The sequence below is a fragment of the Mobula hypostoma genome, chromosome 7 (assembly GCF_963921235.1).
Source record: "Mobula hypostoma chromosome 7, sMobHyp1.1, whole genome shotgun sequence".
In the NCBI taxonomy this organism is placed as follows: domain Eukaryota; kingdom Metazoa; phylum Chordata; class Chondrichthyes; order Myliobatiformes; family Myliobatidae; genus Mobula; species Mobula hypostoma.
The window spans coordinates 138,658,858-138,685,929 of NC_086103.1; the positions used below are offsets into that span (position 1 = coordinate 138,658,858).

General features: G+C 41.1%; 2 protein-coding genes across 5 annotated transcripts in view; one reads left to right on the forward strand and one right to left on the reverse strand.

Moving 5' to 3' along the window:
- alkbh8 (alkB homolog 8, tRNA methyltransferase) overlaps positions 1 to 15,931 on the reverse strand; it is a 38,464-nt gene extending 22,533 nt beyond the window's left edge. Inside the window, exons 1-6 of the mRNA XM_063054106.1 lie at positions 15,626 to 15,931; positions 14,101 to 14,341; positions 11,662 to 11,790; positions 11,074 to 11,169; positions 8,038 to 8,142; positions 5,373 to 5,443 (exon numbers count right to left, since the gene is read on the reverse strand). Of these exons, the coding sequence (XP_062910176.1) occupies positions 5,373 to 5,443; positions 8,038 to 8,142; positions 11,074 to 11,169; positions 11,662 to 11,790; positions 14,101 to 14,341; positions 15,626 to 15,754 (771 nt within the window). The 5' untranslated portion in view covers positions 15,755 to 15,931. The remainder of the gene's footprint in view (positions 1 to 5,372; positions 5,444 to 8,037; positions 8,143 to 11,073; positions 11,170 to 11,661; positions 11,791 to 14,100; positions 14,342 to 15,625) is intronic.
- A 30-nt stretch (positions 15,932 to 15,961) lies between these two features.
- Positions 15,962 to 27,072, forward strand: part of elmod1 (ELMO/CED-12 domain containing 1) — a 46,135-nt gene continuing 35,024 nt past the window's right edge. For 2 of the 4 annotated variants that reach the window (XM_063054107.1, XM_063054110.1), the window contains exons 1-2: positions 16,129 to 16,390; positions 24,602 to 24,747. In XM_063054107.1, coding sequence (XP_062910177.1) covers positions 16,344 to 16,390; positions 24,602 to 24,747 — 193 coding nt within the window. In that variant the 5' untranslated portion in view covers positions 16,129 to 16,343. Of the gene's footprint in view, positions 16,056 to 16,128; positions 16,391 to 24,601; positions 24,748 to 27,072 lie in introns of those variants that run through there. The other 2 variants (XM_063054109.1, XM_063054108.1) reach the window with 2 other exon arrangements.

Here is a 27,072-nt window from a genome sequence, read left to right on the forward strand (position 1 = left end):
TGATAAATACTGACAGTTCCATACAGAATTCCAAACACTTCCAAGCAAATTTTAACTAGAAAATATCACAATACAAACAAAAACTCAAATAGACCAAACATCAGAAAATACCCTGACAATATTGTACATTATCTACAGCAAATAGCAAACAAGAGAAAGTCTGCAGATGCTGGAAATCAGAGCAACACACACAAAGTGCTGGAGATACTCAGCAGGGCAGGTAGCGTCTATGGAAATAAGTACAGTTGCCTGGCCTGAGTACCTCCAGCATTTTGTGTGTGTTGCAGCAAATAGGTTTGCTTTTAAAGTTGTGAATTTAAAAGTCAAGTCCAAATTCACTCAATTGGACTTAAAGCTTCAATTTTCAGCTGCCAATTATCTTGTTCAACATCACAAATGCCAACATTCTAATAACTCACTACGTCTCACTTAAGATTGAAAAAGTATGTTCAATTTTATCTCTTGCTCTTCCATTCCATCCTCCCCCCAAGCTAAGCCTACCCAAAGATTTCAGTCCACTAGATTGCTTTTCCACCTACCCTTATGAACTTCAAAACTTAGTTGGTCCAAAAAGCCAACATCCCCTTATTTTGATGTGCATGAGAAAGCAGTCATAATACACTGCCTTCAGGAACAGAGGAAATGAATTCACTGACAACATTTGATAATTGTCTGAATGAGCTCTTGAATCACCCAAGTATATAAGGATATGGATGAACTGATGGACGATGGAATATGGATAAACAAGTTTACCCTTTCGTAAACATGAAATGTGAAAGACAAGCCAATACCAGCACTCAATGAGGAGCACATAAAGGAATTTTATAGTTTTAAAGAGGGATTGTTTAAATGTTGAAGATCTCAAACTTGAAACCAAACATTTCTAAGTTTCCCCCTTACTGTATAAACAGAGGCAAGGAATTTTGAGCAAACAAACTGCTTCTGGGAGAATCTATTTATTTAAATAAGATGAGCAAATGCCTCAGATTTTCCTCCATTTTAGGATTAAACTTGGTTAAAGTCAAATTAAATATATATTATACACAATTTTTACAAGAAAAGATTAAAACAATTAAGTTCATTTTAATACAAGCTGGTCAAAGTGGTCAGTGTTGATAAATCGTAGTGAATAGAGTCTTCCTGGTTAGTTCAGGAACTAAATGGTTTAAGGCTTGAAGCTGTTCCTGAACCTGGTGGTGTGGGACTTCAGACTTTCGTACTTCCTTCCCAATGGTATCCATGAAAAGATGGCATGACACGGATGAAGGAAATCTTTGATGAATGGATGTTGCCTTTGTGACGAGAATACACATAAAATTAAGATGTTTGCTGGCCTGGGTTAGCATCAGTGACATCAGCAAGTGGTCTGCCACCTGCCCTCAGGGGAAGGAGAGATAAGGAACAATGGAGCAGCGTCTGGAGATGTGTAATGAAGGGACGGGGGAGAGAGAGCTGTCTGGAGCGGCTCCCCCCTTTGAACCTTGAACTGTTTGAAATGATGGACAGGCGATACCCCAGCAGGGGGATAAAAAGGGACCGGTTCGCTAAGGCGACACACACGCCACCCGAGGTAACGAGACCCTGGAAGCGGTACGCTTCTCACGAGTCGGTGGGAGGTACCAGACAACGGCCAGGGTGGAAAGGTACGATCAGCGGGAACCCGGTGTGTGTCCGCCCTTGCCTGGGTGCCGGGTTCACTGCAGAGGATCGACTGCATCTGGAGGAGGGGTCACAGTCGGTGACCTCAGGTGACATCACCAAGGACCCGCCCAAAAGCTGCTTGTGAGCCATCTCGCCGGTCTGTGAGTGAAGCCGTTCTGAATGATCAGTTGTTCCTGTTCTCTCTCTCTTCCCCCACCTTGTCCATCACCATGGCAACGATTACTGCGAACTGAACTACTAAACTGGACTGAACTTTGAGTCACTTTGAAATTTGGTCATTTACCCCTAGACAACGATAGAGCTTGATTGATGCTGTTATCTTAATTCTGTGCACATGTGTGTTTATCATTGCTGAACTGTTGCATTTATTATCCTTTCGATTACTGTGTTGCTTGTTTCTTTAATAAAACTTTCTTAGTTCTAGTACTCCAGACTCCAACTGAGTGATCCATTTCTGCTGGTTTGGCAACCCAGTTACGGGGTACATAACACCTTCTTGAGACAGTATCTCCTGAAGTTAAGTGTACAATTGCAGACCAAGATAGAGGTCCAGGTCTTGAAGCTTGATGAGCTTGGATAGAATGATTGTTTTGAACGCCAAGCTGTAATTGATAAACTGCAGCTTGATGTATGAGTTACGATTGCCCAGGTGGTTCAGAACATTGTGAGGAGTCAGAGAAATTACATCTGCTGTTGACCTGCTGTGGTGGTAAGCAAATTGTGCAGATCCAGGTCATCTGAGGCAGGAGGTGATTTGCACCATAACCAACTTCTCATTTCATTTCAACATGATTGATTTAAGGGCCACTGGACTGTAGGTCACCACACTGCTCTTGGACATAGATGACTTTCCAATGTATGTGGGAACCTCAGATCACAGAAGTGAGATTGAATGTGTCCTTAAGTGCACCAGCAAGCTGATCCGCACAGCCCTTTAGTACTTGGCCTGGTATGCCATTACTTCGATCCTGTGCAGTAGCCCTCCCCATACCAGACAGTGATGCAGCCAGTTAGGATGCTCTCCACAGTAAAGCTGTAGAAATTTACGAACATCTTTGATGACTTTAAAAATCTCAAACTCTAATGAAATAGAGTCATGCCTTCTTTGCAGCTGCATCAATATGTTGGACCCAGGATAGATGGACCCAGCAAATTTATACATGGCACGTGAGCTGTGCCTAGCCTCACAGTCATGGGTGTTGAGAGAGTAGAGCATTGGGCTCAGCACACATCCCTGAGGTGCATCAGTGTTGATTGTTTTCCGAGCCCTAACAGGTACTTCATTAGGGCCTGTTGCCTTGCGAGTTCATCCTCTTAAAGACAGTCTTACATCAGCCTCCAAGACAGAGATCACACGGTCACTGGGTGCTGCAGGGATCCTCAAAGATTTAGGTTTATTCTGCCTTTCAAAGAATGCATAAAAGGTGTTGTGCTCATCTGGGAATAAGTATGACTGCCATTCATAGTGGTAGGTTTCACTTTGTAGGAAGTAATGGCTTGTAAACCCTGCCAGGATTAATATGTATCGAATTCTGCATCCAACCTCATTCAGAATTGCTCCTTTGCTCGAGATAGCCCTCCACAAGTCCCCCGGGTTTTCTAGCATTGTCCTCAGTCGCCAGAGTTGAATGCCACAGATCTAGCCCTCAGTAGAGAACAAACCTCCCAGTTCATCCAAGCCTTTTGATTTGGGTATGTACAGCATGTTCTCATAGGCACACACTCATCCATATAGGTTTGAATGACTTAATAGGCAGGGAATTCTTTTGAGCAAAGGAAGTTCAAGGGAAACCATATTGAGTCTTATAAAACCATGAGTGGCATAGACAAGATGAATGATCATAGTTTTTGTCCCAAGTAGGGGAGCCTAAATCTATGGAGCTTGAGTTTAAGGTGGGAGGGGAAAGATTTAAATGGGAGTTGAGGGCTAGTTTTCTCCATACAGGGGTGATGGGTATATGGAACAAGCTACCAAAGGATGTGGTAGAGGTGGGTACAATTACAATGTCTGAAAGCATGAATTTAAAAAAAGCATAAATGGATATAGTTCAAATGCAAGGAAGTGGGACTAAGGCCAGTAAGCAACTTGGTTGGCATGTACGAGTTAGCTTGAAGAGCCATTTTCCATGCTGTGTAACTCGATGACATGGAGTAGCAAGAGTTTGATAAAACACGTCTATAAAACTAAAAATATGTTGGACAGCTTAGATAGTGTCTATAGAGAGTGAAAAACAGTTGTTATAAAGGTTATTCATTCAAATGTTTTTTCTCTGCACAGGTATTATCCCAAATAGAAAGGCTTTTCTTGTGTTCCAATTTCCTCCTTAGAACCTACATTAATGAATGTACTTTTAGTTACTTCTACTAATTCTTCCTCTAACCCCTTTCCATATGAAATGTGTTCCTCTGATGCTCCTTAAGGCTTTAAACCTAAAATCAATATTTCATGCCTTATATATTGTAGGCAGTCACAGAGCTTACAGGAAGCAAGACATCTAGTCTCAGTGAATTATGTAAGAGTGCAGGCACAAAGGTTTTATTTTGAAATATTCAAACTTGCATTTAATTGAAATTAGTAACATCCTCCACATTTCTGAGCATGGCAAGGTTGAAAATTTGACTCAAGAATGATTTGCTCAAATGAATTGTTTGTAATGTACTAATGGAAAGGCAAAAGGAGCACAGCCATCCATACTTCTATTGCACAGTTGGATAGGACTACAGCAGACAGGAGGGTATTAAATATACTCCACATCTAAAATGCACCATCCTGTGTCCTGACATTCAGTTCCACTCATTTGCCTTATCAATGAAAGCCAACTATTGATCATGTCCATGTATTTATATGCCAATTTTAACATGAACAGATTAAACCATTGATAGTTTACTTATTTCTGTGTGCATACCTAAGTATATTACTTCAGTATTCACTATTATCAGATAGCTAAAGAACTGATAAGGGACAGAGCATTGCAGCTTCACTAAGTATATGAAAAGGCAAACAGCTCTGCTAGCTGAAAGTATTGTAAGTCCCAATGGAAGCAAAAGCAACTTCAGAATATCAGCTCACCAACATTCATCATATAGTGGAACAGATGTACTCAGCATCTAATTCCTCAACTTGAGTATCAATATTTGGAGATAAGAGATCCACGTTTACTCATAGAACAAGTGCCTTATGAAGAGTGAGCAAGTAATCTTCAAATCCAATCTGTTCTTATGATGATACACAAATGAAATCGTTCTAGTTAGACTCCAATAAATATTAGATGTTATACCATAAGTACAAAAAACTGTAAACTAAAGCAAAACAGAACAGAATGATTGTCCAGGGAATCTCATTTTCATTTTCTTTGGCAATCTGATTAAATGTTAATATGCATATTACACAGTGGCATTGGGTCTTTTGCAGATTTGCCCAATATTAACTATGCTTGCCTATTTGCATCCCAACCATAACCAAAAGCAGAACCTGAAAATTAAGAGCAGTGTAACACAGAAAATGAAAAATAGAAACATTGGTTGAACTCAAAGTTCAGATACAAACAAGTCTACTGTTCAAAAAACACACCATCACTGAGTAAATGAACCATTTTGCCAGTTCTAGATCAAAATATTTCCAGTGTATTTAACTTTGTCCTGTTAGATATTCTCTTTAAAATTCAGAAATCAAATAGTTTCTACTAGTTCTGATACAAGTCTAAATTTACCTCTGCTCCAAGGCTCAGGCAGATAATCCCATCCTCAAATGGTGAATGAGAATCAATATGAGGTGGAATTCCTGACCAAAAATGCAAAAGAAAATACAAATATTAATGTTGCTCGATTTTTAAAAAAATCAAAATTTAATCACAAATCCTGTATTTTACTATTTATTCACTGCAAAGTGTTAAATAATACATGACACATTCTCTTCTTTCTTTTTAGCCAGGCACTCATTGAAGATAATCTGCTTCCACTCGATTGTTATGCTGACTGTTAGGAAGATTCCTATGGAGGAAAATCTGTAGACTGCCAGAAGTAGAGTGTGGTAGGAGGATGAGCTGTTTGCGAGGTTGTCTGTGCTTTCCACATGCTCCTGAAAAGACCTGGTGTTTGCTGCCTTCTTGTACACACTTTATCTATTTTTGATTATTGAAAGACAGGAGTTCTATGATGATGTTACACTCCCTCCCTCTCACCCCTGCACAATCCCTCAAGAAGATTTTGAGCAATTTTCTATCTTCCTTTACATGTCCAAATGTAATGGAGGATGGAATCCATGATTTCAGAATCATGTCTCAAGCATGCAGATTTTGCCAAGTGGCGCTAAAAGTGTTGATGCTGGGAATGTCAATTTCGGAAAATATTGACAATGGTCTGCTTATTGTATTGTATTGACCTGCTTATTTTGTAAAAACATCAATAATGAATCTTCAAGCAACACACATCAAAGTTGCTGGTGAACGCAGCAGGCCAGGCAGCATCTCTAGGAAGAGGTACAGTCGACGTTTCAGGCCGAGACCCTTCGAGAGTCCTGACGAAGGGTCTCGGCCTGAAACGTCGACTGTACCTCTTCCTAGAGATGCTGCCTGGCCTGCTGCGTTCACCAGCAACTTTGATGTGTATTGCTTGAACTTCCAGCATCTGCAGAATTCCTGTTGTTTGAATAATAAATCTTCAGTGTCTTGAGATTCCTGAGTCAATAGCACCCATGACTGATGCACACCAGGAATCAGTTTTGCCCTGTAGACCATGAGCTTAGTTCCTGATCTTACATCTTGACCTTCAAACTACAGCTCAACTGAAGGCTGGAGAGATAGATTCCCATATGACTGCAGCTTTGCTCTATTCCAGTGGGGATTTTGTTGGAGATGAGCAATATGGCAAGGAGGATCAAGAAGTGGGTTTGAGTACGAGTACAGGCTTGCTTGACCTGTACACAATGGGATTAAATCGATGCTGAATTCTTTAGTAACACTGATGTCATCATAGCGTAGGCACAGAGAGATGAATTTTTAATGGCAACCAAATTTCAAAAGGATCTCTTATACTACCTCCTGACATTCAAACAATCTTGACTTTTACACTTGCACTTTTACAATGTTACTTTTTTTTTTAGGAACTATTATATAGTAAAGCAGCTCTTGAGGACCACCTCTATGACTTCCTATGCAGCAGCTAGCAGAAAGATTCCTCCATAAATACTGCAATTGGATTAGTCTAACTTTTTGAAGATGACCAAAACTTAATAAATTAACCACAATACCAATGGAGTATAATCCCAAAAATAAGAATCCCCTGAAATATTGTATGGAATACCAACACAATATATATTAATCCAATGTATATTAATGTTTATTTTCCTAACGATTTTAAAAATCTCCAAAATTTTTAAAATTCACATTTGTACAAGGTGGAAACAAAATCATAATCATTGCAGCATGAATTAAGCACACAATTGCATGGACGGAGCTTAGGAGGATGATGGCACTGAGTGGCAACTCCTTTGCTTGCGTCTTCAAAAACAGTTCTGTTTCTATCTTTTTTTCCTTTTCAAGGTCTTTTGAAGACTTTGACCTGGAGTTACACGCAGACTTCAGTTCTTTGCAGAAATAGGACCTGCTCTCAGGGCCTTATGATCGGCCGCTTTCCGATATGACAAGGATGTGGCCAGGACGACTAGCGCGCCTTCAGGGTGCCAGATTTCCAAGGCTCTGGAGACGGGGGATTAAAGGCTGGTGCCACTGCCTAATGTGTTATGGGAGACGGAAGATCGTAAGCAGTGAGCTGGCTGCTGGCTATTTTCCCCAGAGACCAGAGTTCTTTGGGCTCAGAGCTTGAAAAAAGTAAAACAGATTTGTAACACCAGAAATCAGTGAGTTGCTTTGTTATATTTCCCCTCTAGCTGTGAAACGGGGACACCTCTTTTTCCCTTACTGGGGGGAGAGAGAGAGCGTCTGTGGTATGTCGAATACCAGGTGAACGAGTAGTCTTTGGGGTACTGCATGTCTGTGTCTTTATTGATGCTTTGCTGCATGCTTGAGTGCTCGGTGGGAGGTGCCAATGCTTTTATTTGTTGGTGGGAGGGGGCGTTGCTTTGCTGCTGCTTATGCGTGGGTGGGAGGGGGGCTTTGGGGTTCCAACGTTTAACCGTCATTCATTCTTTGGGACGCTCCTCTGCGGATGTTTGCAAAGAAAAAGAATTTCAGGGTGTATATGGTATATATTTCTCTGACATTAAATGTACCTATTGAAACAATTTAAAATTAACAAAACTGACATTTAGCTAACAAGAGTTTCTCTCAGCCCCTGAGCTTTTTCCACTTACCTAGCTCATGCATTCAATAACAGCACAAAATACAATACGAAGTAGATTTATGCACTATACTTCACCTTGTCCAGGTTCATACTGATTTATTGTCAGCTGATCAGGTTTGAAATTCACATAGCCTTTTTTCATTGATTGCTCCAAAATGTCATCGCAAATTTCAGGAAGTCCTGATATTAAAAAGACAAAAATGATCAAAGTGCAAGAATACCAGCAACTATGCACAACAACAGAACAAACCAAATGCTGGAAATGAGGCCGAAGGCAATGAGGATCATTGGACAGGAATGGAAAAACCTGTGGGATTCTATTGCTTTCATGCCATTGAGATAAGGAAATCCGAGGTACGTGGGGATGGGGGGTAGCAGTTCTAGAGAGTAGTCGGTATCTCACTTCATGAAGCCATGCCAACAGTATCACTTGTATTGTTTCAACGTCAAGTTGAATCAGGAACCTCATGGTCTATCTGGCAGAAGTGATTCCCTCTCCTGTATACCAGTAACAGAAGCTAGGCAACTCAAGATACTGGAGAAGCATTACCAATGCTGTATTTGTAAAATCCAAATTTTACAAGGTGCAGCTGCAAGAATTAATGGATGCACTCCAGAATTATCCTTAGAATCGTCAACTTCTGAAATTTTAATAGATCTTCTGTTTTAAAGCCTATTAACTTAACTGCAAATTCAAAACTACAAGAGATAAACATACACTCTTTCACTCCACTTACAATATATAATTGGCCAGTTAACTTTAGTTTGTATTGACAACAAGGCCCACTCCAATAGTTGATGTAGATTTCCTCGTAATAGTAGTTTAACATGGTCCTAGAATGCATCCTAAGATTTTTGAAGGAAGTATGGGAGGAAGGGTTGAGGGATTAAGAACCTTTCAGTGCTCTTTGAATATGAGGTTACTGCAGAGGATTGGAGAGCAAAGTGGAACATTTGTTGATTGTCATGTGTACTAAGATATAGTGAAAAGCTGTGTTTTGCACACCATCAATCCAGATCATTTCACCACATCAGAGCATTGAGATAGCATAACAATGTAGAATGAAGTATCATAGTTGGGGTCAGTGAGATAGCAACAACAATGCTGAATGAAGTGTTATAGTTGGGGTCAGTGCAGTGCAGGCAGACATTAAGAACCAGTCTGGCCATTCACCTGTGACCTCTCTCATTAACAAGGCATTTTCACCCACAGAACTGCCGCTCACTGGATGTTTTTTGTTTATCACACCATTCTCTGTTGTGAATGAAGATATCAGGAGATCAGCAAATTCTGAGATGTTCAAACCACCCCACCTGGCATCAACAATCATTCCATAAAGTCACTTAGATCACGTTTCTTCTCCATTCTGATGTTTGGTTTGAACAACAACTGAACCTCTTGACCGTGCCTGCATGTCTTTATGCCTTGAATTGCTGCCACATGATTGGCTGATTAGATGTTTGCATTAACGAGCAGGTGTACAGGTGTAAAGTGCCTGAGTGTGTATAATAGATGGAGTTACTGAGGATAAAGTAGTTAACATGGTGTATGAGAACCTCCAGTGGACTTTGAAACGGTTGATAAGGTAGACACTGTTCTGACCTTTAGAGCATAAATATAGGGAAATTATGGTGAACCTTTATAAAACACAGGTCCAACCTCAACTGGAGAGCCGTTTTCATTTCTGGTCACCTAATTATAGGAAATGTGAAGTCAGTAAAGAGGGTCCACAAGAAATTCACAGAATAGCTCCTTGTGTGAGGGACCACAGTCACAAAACAGATTAGTGGGGTTGAGAATGTTTTCATTGAATAGGTGTTGATGGTGGTGGTGGGGGGGGGGGTAATGGATAGCATTTGATAAAGGTATATCAAATATAGGAAGAGGCTGTTCCCTTTGGTAGGCAAGTAAAAGACAAGAAGTGCTAGCACAAAATAAAGCAAAAAGGGAAATTAACTATGCTAGGAGAATGACCAACTGGAATAGCATTGATTGAACATCATGCAAGGAGAAACCCATCAAGGGCAGGAGGGACCAAAGCACCAGGGAAAAACCCACACAACACATGCAAACTCAAAAGCGTAGACCAAGATTGATGCTGGGTCACTGGAGTTGAGACAATAAAGTTAACAGCTACATCCCAACACCACCAGTGAAAACACTGTAACACTGCAATATGTAACTAACAGAACAGAGGGACAGGGAAAGGTTTGAAGTAAATCTGGGTTAGCAGCATAGGAACAGGCCCTTTGGCCCAGTATGGTGGGCTGAACTAATTAGGATAATGAGACCGAATTAAACTCATTCCCTTCAGCCTACACAATATCCATATCCCTCCATTCTCTTCATATCCTATTTGTCTCTACTACCACTACTGGCAGTTCATTCCAGGCAACAACAACTGCTTGTAAACTGAAAAAAAAAATGCCCGTCACATCTCTTTTCAATTTATCCCCCTCACCTGAAATGCATGTCTTCTAGTATTCAATATTTCAACCCTTCGAGAAAAGATACCAGCTATCTATCTACAGCTCTCATAAACGTATAAACATCCATCAGGTCTCTCCTCAGCCTCCACTGCTCCAAAGAAAACAACCCTAGCTGTCCAATCTCTCTCCACTACACATATCCAGTAATCCAGGTAGCATCCTGGTAAACATCTTCTGCACCCTCTCCAAAGTCTCCTCATCCTTTTTAAAGTGGCGATATTCTAGATGCAGCCTAACGTGAATTTTATAAAGCTGCATCATAACTTCCTGGCTCTGGAACTCAGTGCCTAAACTAACAAAGACAAATATGTCATATGTCTTCTTTACTACCCTATCAACCAGCATTGTCACTTTCCAAGCAGAAACACAAATGCAGAATTCTCAAGGGATTAGTTTGAAATGAGCATTTTTGCAACTCAGTTTTTTTTTTAAGCAAAATGCATGTTATAGAACTCTACTTAATTATTTGTTTATCAAAAGTATTTTAAAAAAGTCAGTTAAAACTAAGAAATATGGAAAATTGTACATATGGAATTATAGAAAAAGTGTTGTTAACACTTATGCTCCAAATACTTATTGCGTCACTTCCAAAAATAGTCAGAAATATATGGTCTAAAGTACCTCCTAGTAGAGGCTTATCTTTGTCTATGTTGTTGTTGTCGTAGCAGAACTCGTATCCAAAGTGCTTTACTTTTCGATGTTTCAAAGACTTCTGGACTATGAAAAAGAGAAGGAAAAAATGTACAAAAATACTTCTGAAGATTGTCTACAATGTTCTAATATTACATTTTTATACATTTAAAAATGTATAAATATATAATTCTAGACTCGGGATTACACAAACTTCTGGTGTTTATGTACAAAATTAAATGAAAGTCAGTTACCAAAATGGCAAAAATTAAATACCAATAGGCATCAAAGTTCACTACTGTACCTTCACTACATTCACTATATTCACTATGATACTACAAATTATTTCCATAACTCTACGCTATTATAGTATAAGATATGAACAGAAATTAATGCATGCCTTGATAGTAGAACAATGAAGACAAAACTAATAAAACTTCCTGAAGAACACAGCAGCTTCAGTGTCTGTCGAACTGCTGTCATTTCAGGTTGATACCCCGAATCACGACTGCAGGGTGTCCACTTGAAACATCATAGATGCTACTCAGATGTGTTCCTCTTCCCTGTGTTTCCACTCACCATTTTCTTTTGAGTCCGTACTTCCATCTGCAAATGCCAGAAGTCTTTTCTCATAATCAGGAGAAATAACCTCTTCAATCACCAGAAGGCCCGGTGGCAGGCTCAAAGGAGAACTTCCTTCACTAACAACTTTAAAAATAAATCAAAAGTTTTGTCATTTTACAAACAAGTTTTTAAGTTACCATAAACAACGATATCTTTGTTAATTCTTATTATTAACATACATTTCTAACATATAATTAGATCATATTCCAGGATTACTGAATATTTCCAGACACTAAACCTTCAAAATATCTTAAAGCTGGGAAAGTAAAGGTAGAAGTGATACCCAATAATAAGCAAATATTTGATACCACATGTAGCTAGGCTTTAAAGTTAACAGAAATACATCTGGAATATGATTGACTGGTATTTGTAATTTATGTTAAATATGCATAACTTCACAACACAAAAAAAATTCAGAACTGAATGCTGTTCTATTGTACACATGGAAGGCAAAATTTTCTCTAGCAAATAACTTATCAACTGATTTTTTTAGCACTACTTTTGAGGCCAGATTACATTTATGCAACACTTCAATGCAGTGTTGCTGCAAAAACTACACTGCACCTGAGGAGTCAGATTTAGATTATTACCAATTGGTTCACTGTTCCTGGGGGGTGGGGGAAGAGAAGAGATCATTTTAGACCCATTTGGCTTAACATAAATTTGTATTGAGGCAGAGCAGCACAAAACTGAACCTTAATAGCAAAAATGCTGCAAGGACTTAGCGAACAGCATCTGTGGAAAGCGAAAATGGATGATGTTTTATGTTAATAAGCTCACTCAGAAATGAGCATGGAAGACATTTTGTAATCCTTAATAATATTGTTGAAATAAGGTTTATCATCTTTAAAGAGAAATTCATGATAAGTGGAGGGGCAAGGAGTCTGCAGAAGGACTTAGATTAGGAGAATGGGCAAAGGGGCAGATGGAATGCAGTGTAGGGAAGTGACTTCAAAGTATATTTATTATCAATGTATACTGTATGCAACCTTGATGTTCGTCTGCTTACAGGCAACCACAAAACAAAGAAACCCAATAGAATGCATTAAAGAAGTTTGTCAAACACCCTGTGCAAAATTAAAAGAACAAATGATGCAAACACACAGGCTACAGGCAGGGATCGGGCTGGTTCTGCTCACTGCTCCGTGACATTACTTGGCTCTGCACTGAACTGAGACTGAGATGTGGCCTGCTCCAGTTGCTCTGGGTTTCGTGTCCGTGGACTTGCTTTCATTCTGAATGCTATTTGCTTACTTTGATCATTTGCACGATTTGTTTTTTCCTCTCTGTACATAGGGTGTTTGATGGTCTTTTTTGTGGCGGGGTGGGGGGGGCACTTTGGATTTCTTTGTTCTGTGGCTGCCTGTAAGGAGATGAATCTCCAAGTTGTTTCATGTATACATGCTTTGATAATAAAAGTACTTTGAACTTTTAATAACATTCAGAACTTAAGTTCACAGCCGCAAAGCCAGTCATCACTGTAACCGGTCCTTGAGCTTGTTAGTTGCAGACTGCAACCTCAGTTCAGTGCAGAGCCGAGTAAACCTTACTGAGCAGCAAGTTGAATACTGGCCCAAACCCTCACCAGACTACTTTCTAAATAGGGAGGAAATTCAAATATCAGAGGTGCAAAGGGGCTTGGAAGTCCTCGTACAGGATTCCCTAAAGTTTAATTTGCAGGTTCAGTTGGTGGCAAGGAAGGCAATTGCAACGTTAGCATTCGTTTTGAAAGGACTAGAATATAAAATCAAGAATATAGTGCATTGCTTAGACCACACCTGGAGTATTGTGAGCAGTTTTGGCTCCTTATCTAAGAAAGGATGTGCTGGCATGGGGGGGGGGGGGGTTCCATAGAAGATTCACAAGAGTGACCCCAGAAAGGAAAGAGTTAATGTATGAGGAGTGTTCGATAACTCTGAGCCTGTTTAGAAGAATGGGGGCGAAGGGGTGCAGGGTGGTAATCTCATTGAAATCTATTGAATATTGAAAGGCCTAGATAGAGTGAACATGGAGAGGAAGTTTCCTAACATGAGGACAGGGTCTACGACCAGAGGGCACAGCCTCAGAACAGAGACAAGGAGGAATTTATTTAGCCAGCGGGTGGTGAATCTGTGGAATTCATTACCACAGATAGCTGTAGAGGACAAGTCATTGGGTATATCTAAAGCGGAGGTTGATAGGTTCTTGATTAGCAAAGGTGTCGAAGAATACAGGGAGAAGACAGTAGAATGGGTTGAAAGTGATTTATAAATCAGCCATGATGGAATGTTAGAGCAGACTTGAAGGCCAAATGGCTTACTTCTGCTCCCATGTCTCATGGTCTTATAAAGAAACTAAAATGATTTACCCTTAAAAATGTCAACACTCAAGATCGTAAAATGGAAATGAACTTACCTTTCTCTACAAAATTGACATACAGAGTAATAGGTTGGGTACTTCCATCAGTCTTTAAGACTTGTCCATTAAGATGATCATGTGCCTTCTTGGCTTCTTGAATTGTACTATATGTTGCCAGTGCATGTGGTTTATTAGGAGACATCAGTAGGGTTTCAACTGTCCCAAACACCTGTAATACTTCAAGTAGTTGCTGACGACCGACACCATTGCCCAAACCACCATTGGCTATGACTAAGTGCTAAAGGATATAACACCAGTGATAAAAGTTTTTAAAAATCCCACACATTTCAAGCAAAACAAATTAAATGAGAAATATTAGAGACCAAATTAAAATTAAGACAATTTTTCCAACTACATGGCCATTGAATTAAACTTTTGCTATCCTACAAAGATTGCAAGGGTAGGCCCATAACTGTTTACCATAGGCTATAAATTTGAATGGCACGTTTACAATATGCTGCAGAATTCTACAAGTTATTACCTCCTAATTATTTTCCCAAAAAGAAACGCCATTTAACCATTAAAACCAGGTATGGAGACTTGTATAGGAAAATAAATAGAAGAGAAATCAGTAAGTGAAATTAACAAATAATTAACGATCAAAAACAGGGATGTAGGGAATAAAGGAAATTGGGATTATGAAGTTACAGCAGTAAAGTTCCTTCGAATTTATTTTTTTTACTGCTGTGCAGACATAGCTCTGAGCAAAATTTTTCTTTTTACATAGCCTGAAAACTCTGTGGTACTTAAATGCTTTTTTTTAATAATATGCACAAATTAACACAAACTACAACACACAGCATAAGTAAACAATATCTGCAATCAAAATGACTAACAGTTACAATGGCAAAAATAAAATGTTTTGACTAGATGGTGTTGGCGTTCAGCGGTCCAGCAGTTCATTAACAATGAACTACCTGTTTCCGTTCTGTTTACTGTTACGATTTATAAGTGTTGTAACTTTAAACACTGACAAAATAAATACATTGAAGCTCTAAAATGTTTCAAAGCGAAGATTGTGGTACATTTATTATTTATAAAATGTATGATTATATTCATTATTACAATTGCAGGGTATTTCAATTATATTAACACAAATTTTAAAATTACATTAACATACAGAAGGAAGTTTCAACTGCGCGACCACAAAGGTAATGTGCGCGGGCACATTTCTATTACTCCGCGGCCACACAACTTAAGAGGAACAGTGGAATCCAGTAACTTAACTTTAACTTAAGCAGCCTAAAAGAATGAAATGGTAGCTATTAATTAGTGAGTTTCGCCGAAGGAACTTTTCGAGGACAGCGCGGACCTGAATCGCCTTTTACTCTTAACCCATATTAATAATTAGGATTCAGAACCGTTAAAGTCGCAGATGACACTCAACTTTCAGGAGAGGGCAGAGAAGGGCAAAATTGCAATCACATTAATCACAATCCCAACCCTCCAACTATTTTTAATTGGATGCTTTAAGTATCACAAAAAAGTTTCCGAAGACTACCAGCAAAAGAAATAAACTTACTTCAGTCGGACCCATCACGGTTGCAATGCCATCGTGCTTCAAGAGAAGATGTTGCGCTCTCACTTGTTTCCTCAGTAGTTTCTTCTGCCCTTTGGATAACCTCACGCTTCCATGGCTGAGGGCTGCCATGTCAATGCAGTCACCTGACCACCCTTAGCCCGAGCTTCAGTACTTGCTCGGCACCTGCACCGACGGACACAGAGCTAGGAGAATCTCTACCGTGTATTAAAGGAGAGTCCCTTTGCCGAGACCGATTCGCGGGCTTCGGCGGGTGACAGGGGGGCTCTTTCCTAGGGTCGCGGTTTCCTATTTCCGGTGCTCTTCGCCTGTACTTCCGTCGCAGCCTCTGCCATGGTAACAGCGTCACTCGCCGGCTGACTGAAGTAGTGGCGAATGCCCCAGCCCGCTGGCGGAGGATCCGTCTCTGAAGGTGGGTGAGTGCGCGGCTTGGGTTATCGTGGAGAGGGGGAGAGAAAGGGAAAGGGGGAGGCGGGTGACCTGCATCACCGCGGCTCGAACACCTGCAGGTGTAGTCTTGCCCCCGAGTGCAGCAGAACCCTGGAGACAAAATGAGGGGTGGTCAGTTGTTTATTTCCCCCACTACACCGTGCAGTCATCAAACAGACCTGGTGCAGAGAGCCTGGGTGTGCGGCGGGTGGAGATCGAATAATTCATTCCCCTCCCGCGGCTCTGATCCGGCCGCTGCGGCGCCTGGTGTATGTGCGAGAGTCCATCTCATCCGTCATTCCTGGATTTTATGGAAAGGTTAGCAAGTTGATTCAAACATTTGAATTTCATATAAAGCGGGTCATCCTCTTCCAGGCTGGCTGCAGAAGCATTCTGCGGCCACTCCCCCCTCACCCCCAGTCTACGTGCCTTCCCTCCCCGATTCTTCAGCGAGATGCAGCTAATGGAGTCGGACTGCATCCTCACAGCACCACGGAGCATCATTTAACGTGGTCCAGGCAATATGTAGTCCAGTGGGGGAGGGGTCAGCTTGCCGATTGCAATTTACCGTATTTTTTTAAATTTATCGGAATAGATACATACGTAAAACACACCGAAGAAAAATATGCCGGTTATACAGTATGCGACATATAATTCGATTGTTCTTTGAAAGAGCTGCATGAAGCTATGTTTTCTATAGATTTGTTTAATTGTATGACTTCGTTTTTAAACCCTCATGAGTAGGCGTATTTTTGTACCGCCTATTGCACTGGAAATAAAGCTGAATCTATAATACAGGTATTTTTGATCATTTAAGCTGAATAGTGTCACTGGCTCGGTATTGTCACGTTTAGTTACTCCCGTGTCATTTAGGGTGCGCATTTGACATATTTGCATGAGTTTAAGACCGTTTCATTTAATTCATTGTAAACCGAGCATAATATTCTGTTGATATGCTTTTGGGTGATATAATTAAATTAATACGATGCGTCAATATTTAAGCTATGTTCTATGTTGAAATAGTGTTAAGGCCATTTTAACCAAGAGCTCGGGCTGCCTTCATTGAAGCTGCAGCGACGTGAACAACATGGTTTCAGCATTCCTTTATAAAATGTAGCAGAATCAGAATAAAGGAAAAGCTGAAGAGTAAAGCGTGCTCATTTCCTAAAATTGGCATAAACTTATCTCGCTCATTCATAATCCCAAGAAAGTGTGATAGTTATTCCACATAAACACTAATTATTTAATTGAAATACTAGTTATACACACATTTGCAACTGTGCTAATTAGCATTTTATACCTGCTGCTTTAAAATTTGTAAGTTTACAGAATGAATTTGCAAGGGCAGCATGGTATCATAGTGGTTAGTACAATGCTGTACAGCACCAGTGATCGTGTTTCAGTTCCCTCTGCTGTCTGTAAGGAGTTTGTACCTTCTCCCCATGACCACGTGGGTTTCCTCCAGGTGCTCTGATTTCCTCCCACATTCATAAGACTTGTGTGTTAGAGTTAGTAAGTTTTGGGCAAGCCACATTGGTGCTCGAAGCATGGCGACATTTGCCGGCTGCCCAAACACCTTTGGGCTGTTGCTCATTGATGCAAAACAATGCCTTTCATTGTAGGGTTCAATGTGTGTGTGACAAATAAAGCTAATCTTTAGAATCTCTTCTCTCATTGTTGTGCTTTTCCCAATCGTGAGGTGTCCCAATGTCATTTCGTCCAAAATAAACATACGCACAAATGTCAACTTCGTACGTTCTCTGCATGATCATAAAAGAGACAAATATTGTCTATCAGTACTTTAAATTTTGAGCAATACAAGTATTAGCAATTGTATCAGTGTACCTATTTTTGAAAGAAAACTTGCTAGTTTTGCACATAAAAATGGACTGAATGTTTAAAAATAGTGCTGTTTTGTTTTTAAATTTACTTGTATGTTTCAGTCCATCCTGCATCTGTTATTGGAATCAAATTCTCATCGCTGAATTATAAGGGTGCTTATTTCGATGGTCTCATCCATTTCCAAGAAGTCTAAATTCATTGCACAAAATAGACTCTGAATTAGTTGGCGCACTTAGTGGTGGTCATGTCAGTGCTAATTGATGCTCATAGATAATGCTGAAATATTGCTATGAAAGGGAAACCCCTCTTGAGCTGAAGTGAAAACTTCAGAAAAAATTGTCTTGGATTCTCTTTGGAGAATGCTTGAGTCAACAAAACAAAGGAAAACATTTGTAAGAGACGTGATATGAGAAAAAATATTAGCTTTGAGAAATATATATATCTGTGGCTTTTTCAATCTTAAGGTGTCCTTTACTAATCAAGTGGTTCCACAGTGGGACGCAACAGTACTTACTTGAAAATTTGAATGTTAAAAGAAATCTACTAGCAAATGTACAAGGACATCAATCCACAGATGCACATCTTATAATGTGTGAAGTAAATGTGACTTTAATCTTGCATTTGGGAAAACATTATAAACAGCCTAACTCTTTGTGAAACACTATAGTAATCTGAGTTCACTGTGATCTTCAAAAGGAAAAAAAACCATAAAATAGCTACTCTGATTCTTAATTCTTGAGTCTGGTCAGATTAGCTTCCATGCAAATAAGATGTTGGATGTCCATTCAAGATAACTAGCAGGAGCTGTAGATAAGATAAAGGTAGAAAATCTTTAAAAAGTAGCAAATCTTTCAAATTTAGTTAAAGACTTATGTGGCCTCATAGGTCACAACTGAAAGATGTGTGGAAAAGGTGACTTTGTTAAATTAGATCACAGATCAACTATGAATTTATGGAATAGTGAAATTGGCTGAAGAGGCTATATATCTTACTGAGTTTCTATGATGCATTTTTTGTGATGATTGAACTTTCAGAATGAGCAGAGAATTATTGCTGCAATTAGTAATTGCTGTGATTATCATACCAGCAGCAAGTTTAGATTTAGTCAGTCAATGTAAACTATTAAAACATTATAGGTTGATCTTTCAGTATACTTAATATCGTATTGTACCCAAAATTTAGTCTGATTTTTGTCATAGTAAATCCCCTAAAACCCTCACTAATTTTTATAGATGCACCATAGAAAGCATTCTTCTAGGGTGCATCACAACCTGGTATGGAAGATCGTGAACACAGCCCAGCACATCACACAAACCAACCTTCCGTCCTTGGACTCACTTTACACCGCACACTGTCGGAGCAGTGCTACCAGGATAATCAAGGGCATGACCCACCCAGCCAACAAACTTTTCGTCCCTCTTCCCTCCGGGAGAAGGCTCAAGAGCTTGAAGACTTGTACGGCCAGATTTGGGAACAGCTTCTTTCCAACTATGATAAGACTGCTGAATGGATCCTGACCCGGATCTGGGCCACACCCTCCAAATATCCGGACCTTCCTCTCGGTTTTTTTTTGCACTACCTTACTTTCCCTTTTCTATTTATGATTTATAATTTAAATTTTTATTATATTTACTATCGATTTGTACTCCAGGGAGCGCAAAGCGCAGAATCAAATATCACTGTGATGATTGTACGCTCTAGTATCAATTGTTTGGTGACAATAAAGTAAAGTATAGTGAATTAAGGTGTTTTCTCTTCCACAGTATATACTGTAGTGTATAAATGAGTTGGCTATGCAAGTTCTGAGCTTTTGTTTTCCTCCTCAGTTGTATCCCTGACCCATTTCCCCGTGCTGAAGAAGTGATATGGCTGCAAGCATTTATGACTTCCCAGTTCCTTATCCAAACTGACCTATTGAGTGTAACCTCAGGTTAATTAATTAAATTGGCATCAAAGTTGACCCAAATTCTATTGCTTTTCAGCTTTGAGATGAGTATTTTCAGTAAGGATTACTAAGTAACTGGAGAGTAAGAACTTTGATTTTTTTTTCCCCCATCTCCCTAATCAAAAGACAGTAAGGCCAGTTGTATAATGTGGCTATTGTTAAGTAACTTAGCAAAGACTGGGATGTGATGTGGGAATGTTTGTAAGAGATGGCTCTATCAAACGGGGGTAGATACACAGTGGGTCAAGTACCTCTGGAAATCTATAATTCGGTGCAGAAAACAGGGTACCATCAAAATATGATCATTTCAGAAGTACTTCACAAGAGCCTATCTGATAATTGAAGGTGTTGAATATATTGGAAATAATTCCTTCTGTGTACATACATCTATTGATGCTTCTGGACACATCTTCAGTGATGTTCCTGGAATCATCGGGTGTTTCGTGTCTTTCAACATCATACAACCTCCGCCAGGTGACCCAGCCGGGGCTGATCAGACCCCAGCTTGTGTCCAGATGGCTAGCTACTTATGACTCCATGGCTCCCCTCTTTTGAGCCACAGCCATCTTGAGGCCCTCTCTGTCGCATCCGTGGTACTGCGGATGGCTCTCCTCTTCCTGTCTCCCGCGATGCCCAAAATGCTGAAGGCTCTAACTAAAGAACGGGCTACAAATCCCCTACAACCAACCTCCACTGGGAGACACCTCGCTCTCCATCCAGCCTGCTGACAGTTGCTGACCAGTCCAGCTTCCTTTCAAAGGCCTCCTCCAAGCTATCTTCCCATGGGATTGTCAGCTTCAGCAGCACCACTTGCTTAGTAGACTCAGACACAAGGATAATGTCTGGTCGCAGGGTGGTGGCTGCGATATGGTTGGGGAACTTCAGCTGCCCTTCGAGGTCCACCAACAGCTGCCAGTCCCTTGCAGAGGTCAGAATGCCTGCAGATGTTCTTTTGGCAGGTATTGGCTGCTCCCCAGCTCTGACAAAGGCAATGGTCTGCTTGGAGGCTCGGGACCGCTTCACCCACTCAACTCCTGCGCTGACTGCTTCAGCGATGGTCTTCAGGATCTGATCATGCCTCCACCTGTACCGTCCCTCACCAAGTGCCCTTGCACAGCTGCTGAGGATGTGCTCCAGGGTTCCTCGCTTGGAGCACAGTGGGCATGCAGATGACTCTGCCTTGCCCTATGTGTGCAGGTTTGATGGGCTTGGAAGCACATCGTACACTGCCTGGATGAGAAATTGGATGCGGTGTGGTTCGGCTTTCCAAAGATTAGCCCAGGTCACTTTCCTCTCAACCGCATTCTCCCATCTTGTCCAAGCTCCCTGTTGCTTCATTCCCACCGCCTTGCAGGCTCTCATCTCCTCCACTACTGCTCTCACCTCCTCCTGAACTAGACGACGCCTTTCCTTCCCTCTGGTGTCCATTTGGGGAGTTGGAAAGGATCCTAGCCCAGCTCGGCCTCGTGTGACCACTCCCACCAGCCTCCTGTGACGCAGCCTCACCTCTGCCTCCTGAACAGCTTCCTCTGCCCTCCACTTCCTGCCAGTACTTACTTGGATCCCTGCTCTAGCCACCTTTGGGTCACTGTAGCACTTCGCTGACTCTTGTTACCTTGAATTCTTCCTCCAAGGATTTGAAGGGCAGTTGCAGTTTGTTGTGGTGTCCATAGAGTGCGATGCTGCTCAGGCTTTTTGGCAGCCCCAGCCATCTCCTGAGGTGGTTGCTAACCCTCCTCTCTAAGGTTTCGACTGTCGAGATCGGAACTGCATAGATGAGGAGGGGCCACAGGATTCTGGGAAGAATGCCATGCTGATACACCCAGGCTTTAAACTTCCCAGGTAGGCCAGACTTGTCCACAGATTTCAGCCAGCCATCCAACTCGGAGCAGGTTGCCTGAATGGATGTTGTGTCCCTTAAAGAGCTGTCAAAAACTTTCCCTAAGCTCTTGACTGGCTTTTCTGTGATGGTTGGGATGGCTGTGCCTGCGATGCTGAACCGGAACTTGTTCTCCACCTTCCCTTTCCTCAGCACCATCGATCTTGATTTGGCAGGTTTGAAACGCATCCGGGCCCACTCCACAAGCTTTTCGAACCCTTGCAGAATCCTCCGGCAGCCTGGGACTGATTCTGTGGTGACTGTGAGGTCATCCATGAATAGGTGGTTGCCGTTGAGCGGAATTCTTTCTGGGCCCTCTGCACTCTGGTTCAGCAGACTTAATGAGCATGTTCATGGCTAGGGAGAACAGTGTCACTGAGAAAGTGCACCCTGTGATGATGCCGACCTCCACCTTGTGCCAGGTTGATGTAATTGCTCCTGAAGAGACCCTCATCCTGAAGTTGCTGTAATAATCAGCGATAAGGTCCCTGATTCTGCTGGGGACGTGATATTTGGTCAGTGTGAGCTGCACCAGCTTGTGCGGAATGGAGCCATATGCATTTGCCAGGTCGAGCCACAACACTGACAGGTTGCCCTTGTTCTCTCTGGCCTCCCTGATGAGCTGTGTCACCACACCGATGTGCTCTAGACAGCCCGGCATCCCTGAAATGCCACCCTTCTGGACTGTTGTATCAATATAGGTGTTCTTTGCTAGGTAGGGGCACAACTGGTTAGAAACTGCACTGAAGAAGATCTTCGCCTCGACACACAGCAGGGAGATGATGCAAAACTGCTCTACCTGGGTGGCATTTTCCTCCTTCGGGATCCACACCCCTTCAGCCACTCTCCACTGTTCTGGGATCTTCCCCCTTCTCCAGAAGATTCTCAGGATCTTCCACAGACGCAGCAGGAGTTTGGGGCAGTTCTTGTACACTTTGTACGAGGTGTTGCTTGGTCCTGGAGCCGAGCTTGCCCTTGCTTTGTGGACGACCTCTCTGACTTCCTTTAGTTGCAGCTCTGACATGTCGAACTGCACATCCGGTTCAGGTGGGTCTATTAGGATGTCGCACTCTCCCAACTCCTGCTCTCTTTCAGGATCGTTATATATCTTCTTCAGATGTTGGTCTATGTCTTCCTGCGAACAGGCCAGTATCCCACTGCGCTTCTCCCCCAGCAACTCCTTGGTGAACTTGAAGGGGTTGGCGATAAAGGCAGCACGTTTTCGGGCCCTTTCACGACACCGCCTCCAATGCCACTCTGCCCGGCGGAGGACCCTGATCTTCTTTCGTAGTATGCACGTCAGCTGGGCCAAGCCAATGCGCTCCTCTTCTCCTGCCTCCTTGTATTGGGACTTCAGCGCTTTCATCTCCTGCCTGATGTAGTGGATCCTCAATGCTCTTTGGTTCTTCGAGTAAGATGTTTTGGAGCCTTCCTTCTGCTCTTCTCCGAACCGTTCAGCTGCAATACTGACAATAATTGTTGTCATGGCTTGCAGCTTCCTATCAACCCCTCCCTTCGCCGTTGCCTCCAGAATTTGGTTAACATCGTCATCAAACTGCTTCCACAGTGAAGTCATGTTAGCTGCAGGCCATTTGATCCGCCTCCTGTTAGACCTCATGTTCGAGGGATTAGTTTGCACCACTTGGAGGTTCCGGACACTACCCTCGGTTGGTGGATCTTCAAGCCACGATCGTTCTTGCAGATTTTGCCACATGCACACTGCTTCCTCATTGTCGTTTGTTCATTGCCTGGGTCCGATATTGTTGTGTCCATCCGACTGGGATGCTCATCCTCCCCCCCTCTCGGGCACCCCTGGGGGTATCTTTTCCTTAGATTCTTTGTGGCTTTTGTGGGGGTCCTCCTCTCAGAGGACGCAGATTGGGTTGCCAGCCCGTTCTGCCCTGGTTGCCGTCTCTCCGGGCTGTCACTGACTCTCCAGTCGTCACCACTCTTTTCGTGGTTGTCACCCAGTCTTTCCTGGTTGTCACTGATTAACTCAGGGTGTAAGCTGTGTACATACATCTATTGATGCTTCTGGACACATCTTCAGTGATGTTCCTGGAATCATCGGGTGTTTCGGGACTTTCAACATCATACAACCTCCTCCAGGTGACCCAGCCGGGGCTGATCAGACCCCAGCTTGTGTCCAGATGGCTAGCTACTTATGACTCCATGGCTCCCCTCTTTTGAGCCACAGCCATCTTGAGGCCCTCTCTGCCGCATCCGTGGTACTGCGGATGGCTCAAATTTGATACACAGACTCTGGCAAATGTTTAAATTTCAAACTCTGCTTGAAAAAGTGTTTTGGTCTGAACTGCATAAAATAAGTTAACAATTGCGGCTAAGAGTTGTCGAAAGCTCCCAAGAGATAGAGAAGAGTCTTCTGGTTTTGCAGAGAGAAAATAAATGTGATATTAAAATTAATGGTTTTTTTTCATTGTCCTTAAACATATGCCCTTATTCCTTTTTATATAAGGTTTGTATGTGGTCATCGGCATGGAATAGTGTATGATGAGCAACTTGGTTGCAGTTGGGAACTATATAATGAGACCTCCAGGGATACAACAAAGCTGAGCTGGGAAGTGGGATATGCCATTTAAGCTACTGATAATATGACAGGAAAGGGAGAGCAAAAAATTGGCTGAAAGGATTGTGTAAAGTTCTAACACAAAAGTATAAAAGTACACACATTCTTACAAAAAAAACTGACGCTAAAATATATTCATTTATTATTTATTACTAGTAAAATTCAAAATACATTTTAAATATAGTTATAAGTTCTTAAATATTAGGTAATAGGTACTTGATAATTAAGTATTTCTTGGCTTGGTCCAATCTCTCAATTTTTACTGTTTGACTGCAGGATGTTGGTCCAATTGTGTTGGTACTTTTACTGTACATGTCTATGGCGTTTTCTCAAGTTTGCCTTGAGAAAAATAACTGGAAAATGTGAGTTGCAGAGAATCTGCTACAGCAGAAAGCCTGGAGCTCAAAGGACACTGAAAATAGGTAAGTTACACAATTGTTTAAATATAAAACTCTTGCGTCTGATATCTTTTTCAACTGAGGAAAGAGATGCAATTCAATTTCAGATATTCGTTTTGACAAGCATTTTTGAACCTGTCCTGCACCGTTTTACTATGCAGAGAAATTTTAAAGTGCTGTTGCCTCCCACCAAAAGAGGACTCTCATTTCAATATTGAAATTATCCATCTTATCCATTTGAACCCTATTCATTATTTTACTTAAACTGTCTTTTAAATATGAAATAATATTTTATGGTGATCTAATACATATTTTAAGATAATTTGTTCTGGAATGGATGTTACATGCTTCTGCATAACTCATAGAAAATCCAATCTATAGATCCAAGGAATATGCTGAAGCAAGTTGGAAGGTGACTGTTGTTGTCTGCATAAATGAGGAAATTCAATTGTAGGCAGAGGAAACTAGATGTAGACTTGGTACATATTTTCATGCAAATTTGTGATTGGATTTAAAAGTGCCACTTTGTCCATGTAGTAAAATATTGCCTACAGATTTGACTTCTATCATTCTAAGTGTTGGAGTACTTAAGCAGTCCTGTCTGGTTTCTTCTCTCAAGGTCCACAAGCTGATTCTTAGAAAGATTGTTTGGCACTGACAAAATGATGTGCCATATTTTGGGGAGGAACTATTTGTCCTTTTGACAGTTCCTTAACATTGTAAAAATCTTTATTTATTACAAATTAAGCATTTGCAATGATGGTAACCAACAAATTGTTGTGGAGAAACATTATTTTAGTTATCATGTAATTGGCAAAATCTGGCCCAGGCCCATTATCTCAAATTGCGACATGTGATTGCATTGCATCCCTTCCCCTAGATGTGAAGGACATTCAGAAACATTCAGTGTGTTTTTTTTTAAAAAGAAGAAAATGGTTTTAAAATGAACAAGTAAAAAACTTTATAATGGCCAAAATAGAAATTATACTGCAATTTAAGCATGTTTAAAAAGATTAAGCTGTGTTAATGAAAATGGATCAGTAGGTTGGGAGCAATGAACAATTTCATTAATCTATCTGCTTTCAATTTATGGATTATTGAAATGGCAGTAAAAATAGATCCCCAGTTGTTGACAAGGGCAGGGTGATGACAGATTGCACAGTTTTGGTCAGAAAATCAAGACGCCTACAAATGAAAGACTTGTAGAAGGTTTAAAACAACTCTCCAGATGTTCATAAAAAAATAATTTAAAGATGCACTTCACATCAATTATAGGGATTACCCATAAAGCATCCAATCCCATTAATATTATTAATAGCACCTTATTTTTAAAGGAAATCTTATGTTAAAAAAATTGTTTTCTCTTGTTTGTCTGTCAAAGCAGGTTCAATGATAATCTTGATCCAGAAGAAAATGTTCAAAGTAAATTTTATTGTCAGAGTACACATATGTCACCACATACCACTCTGAGATTTATTTTCCTGCAGCCATACTCAGAAAATCTAGAATAGCAACTACAACAAGATCAATGAAAGATCAGGTAGAGTGCAGAAGACAACAATGCAGATATAAATAAATAGTGATAAATAATGAGAACGTGAAATAATAAGACGATGAATCTTTAAAGTGAGATTATTGGTTGTGGGAACATCTCAATGAATGTGTAAGGGAATGTGGTTATCCCCTTTTGTTCAAGAGCATGATGGTTGCGGAGTAGTAACTGTTCTTGAACCTGGTGGTGCGAGTCCTGAGGCTCTGTGCCTTCTACCTGATGGCAACAGCAAGAAATGAACATGGTCTGGGTGGCGATGATCTCTGATGATGGATGCTGCTTTCCTATGACAGCATTTCATGTAGATGGGCTGATTGGTTGGGAGGGCTTTACCTGTGATGTACTGAGCCGAATCCACTACCTTTTGTAGAATTTTCCATTCAAAGGCATTGGTGTTTCCATACCAGGCTGTGATGCTGCCAGTTAATACTCTCTCCACTATCTGTAGAAATTTCTGCAAGTTTTTGATGTCATGCTGAATTCCTGCAGACTCCAAAGGAAGTAGAGGCACTGTTGTGTTTTCTTCACAATTGTATTTACATGCTGGGTCTGGGACAGGTCCTCTGAAATAGTGACACCCAGGAATTTAAAGTTGCTAACCCTCTCCATCTCTGATCCTCCAATAAGGACTAACTCATGGATCTCTGGTTTTCCTCTCCTGAGGTCTACAATCATTTCCTTGGTCTTGCTGATATTGAGTGAGAGGTCGTTGTTATGACACCACTCAGCCAAATTTTCAATCTCCCTCCCGTATGCTGATTCATCACCATCTTTGAAACAGCCCTTAATAGTGGTGT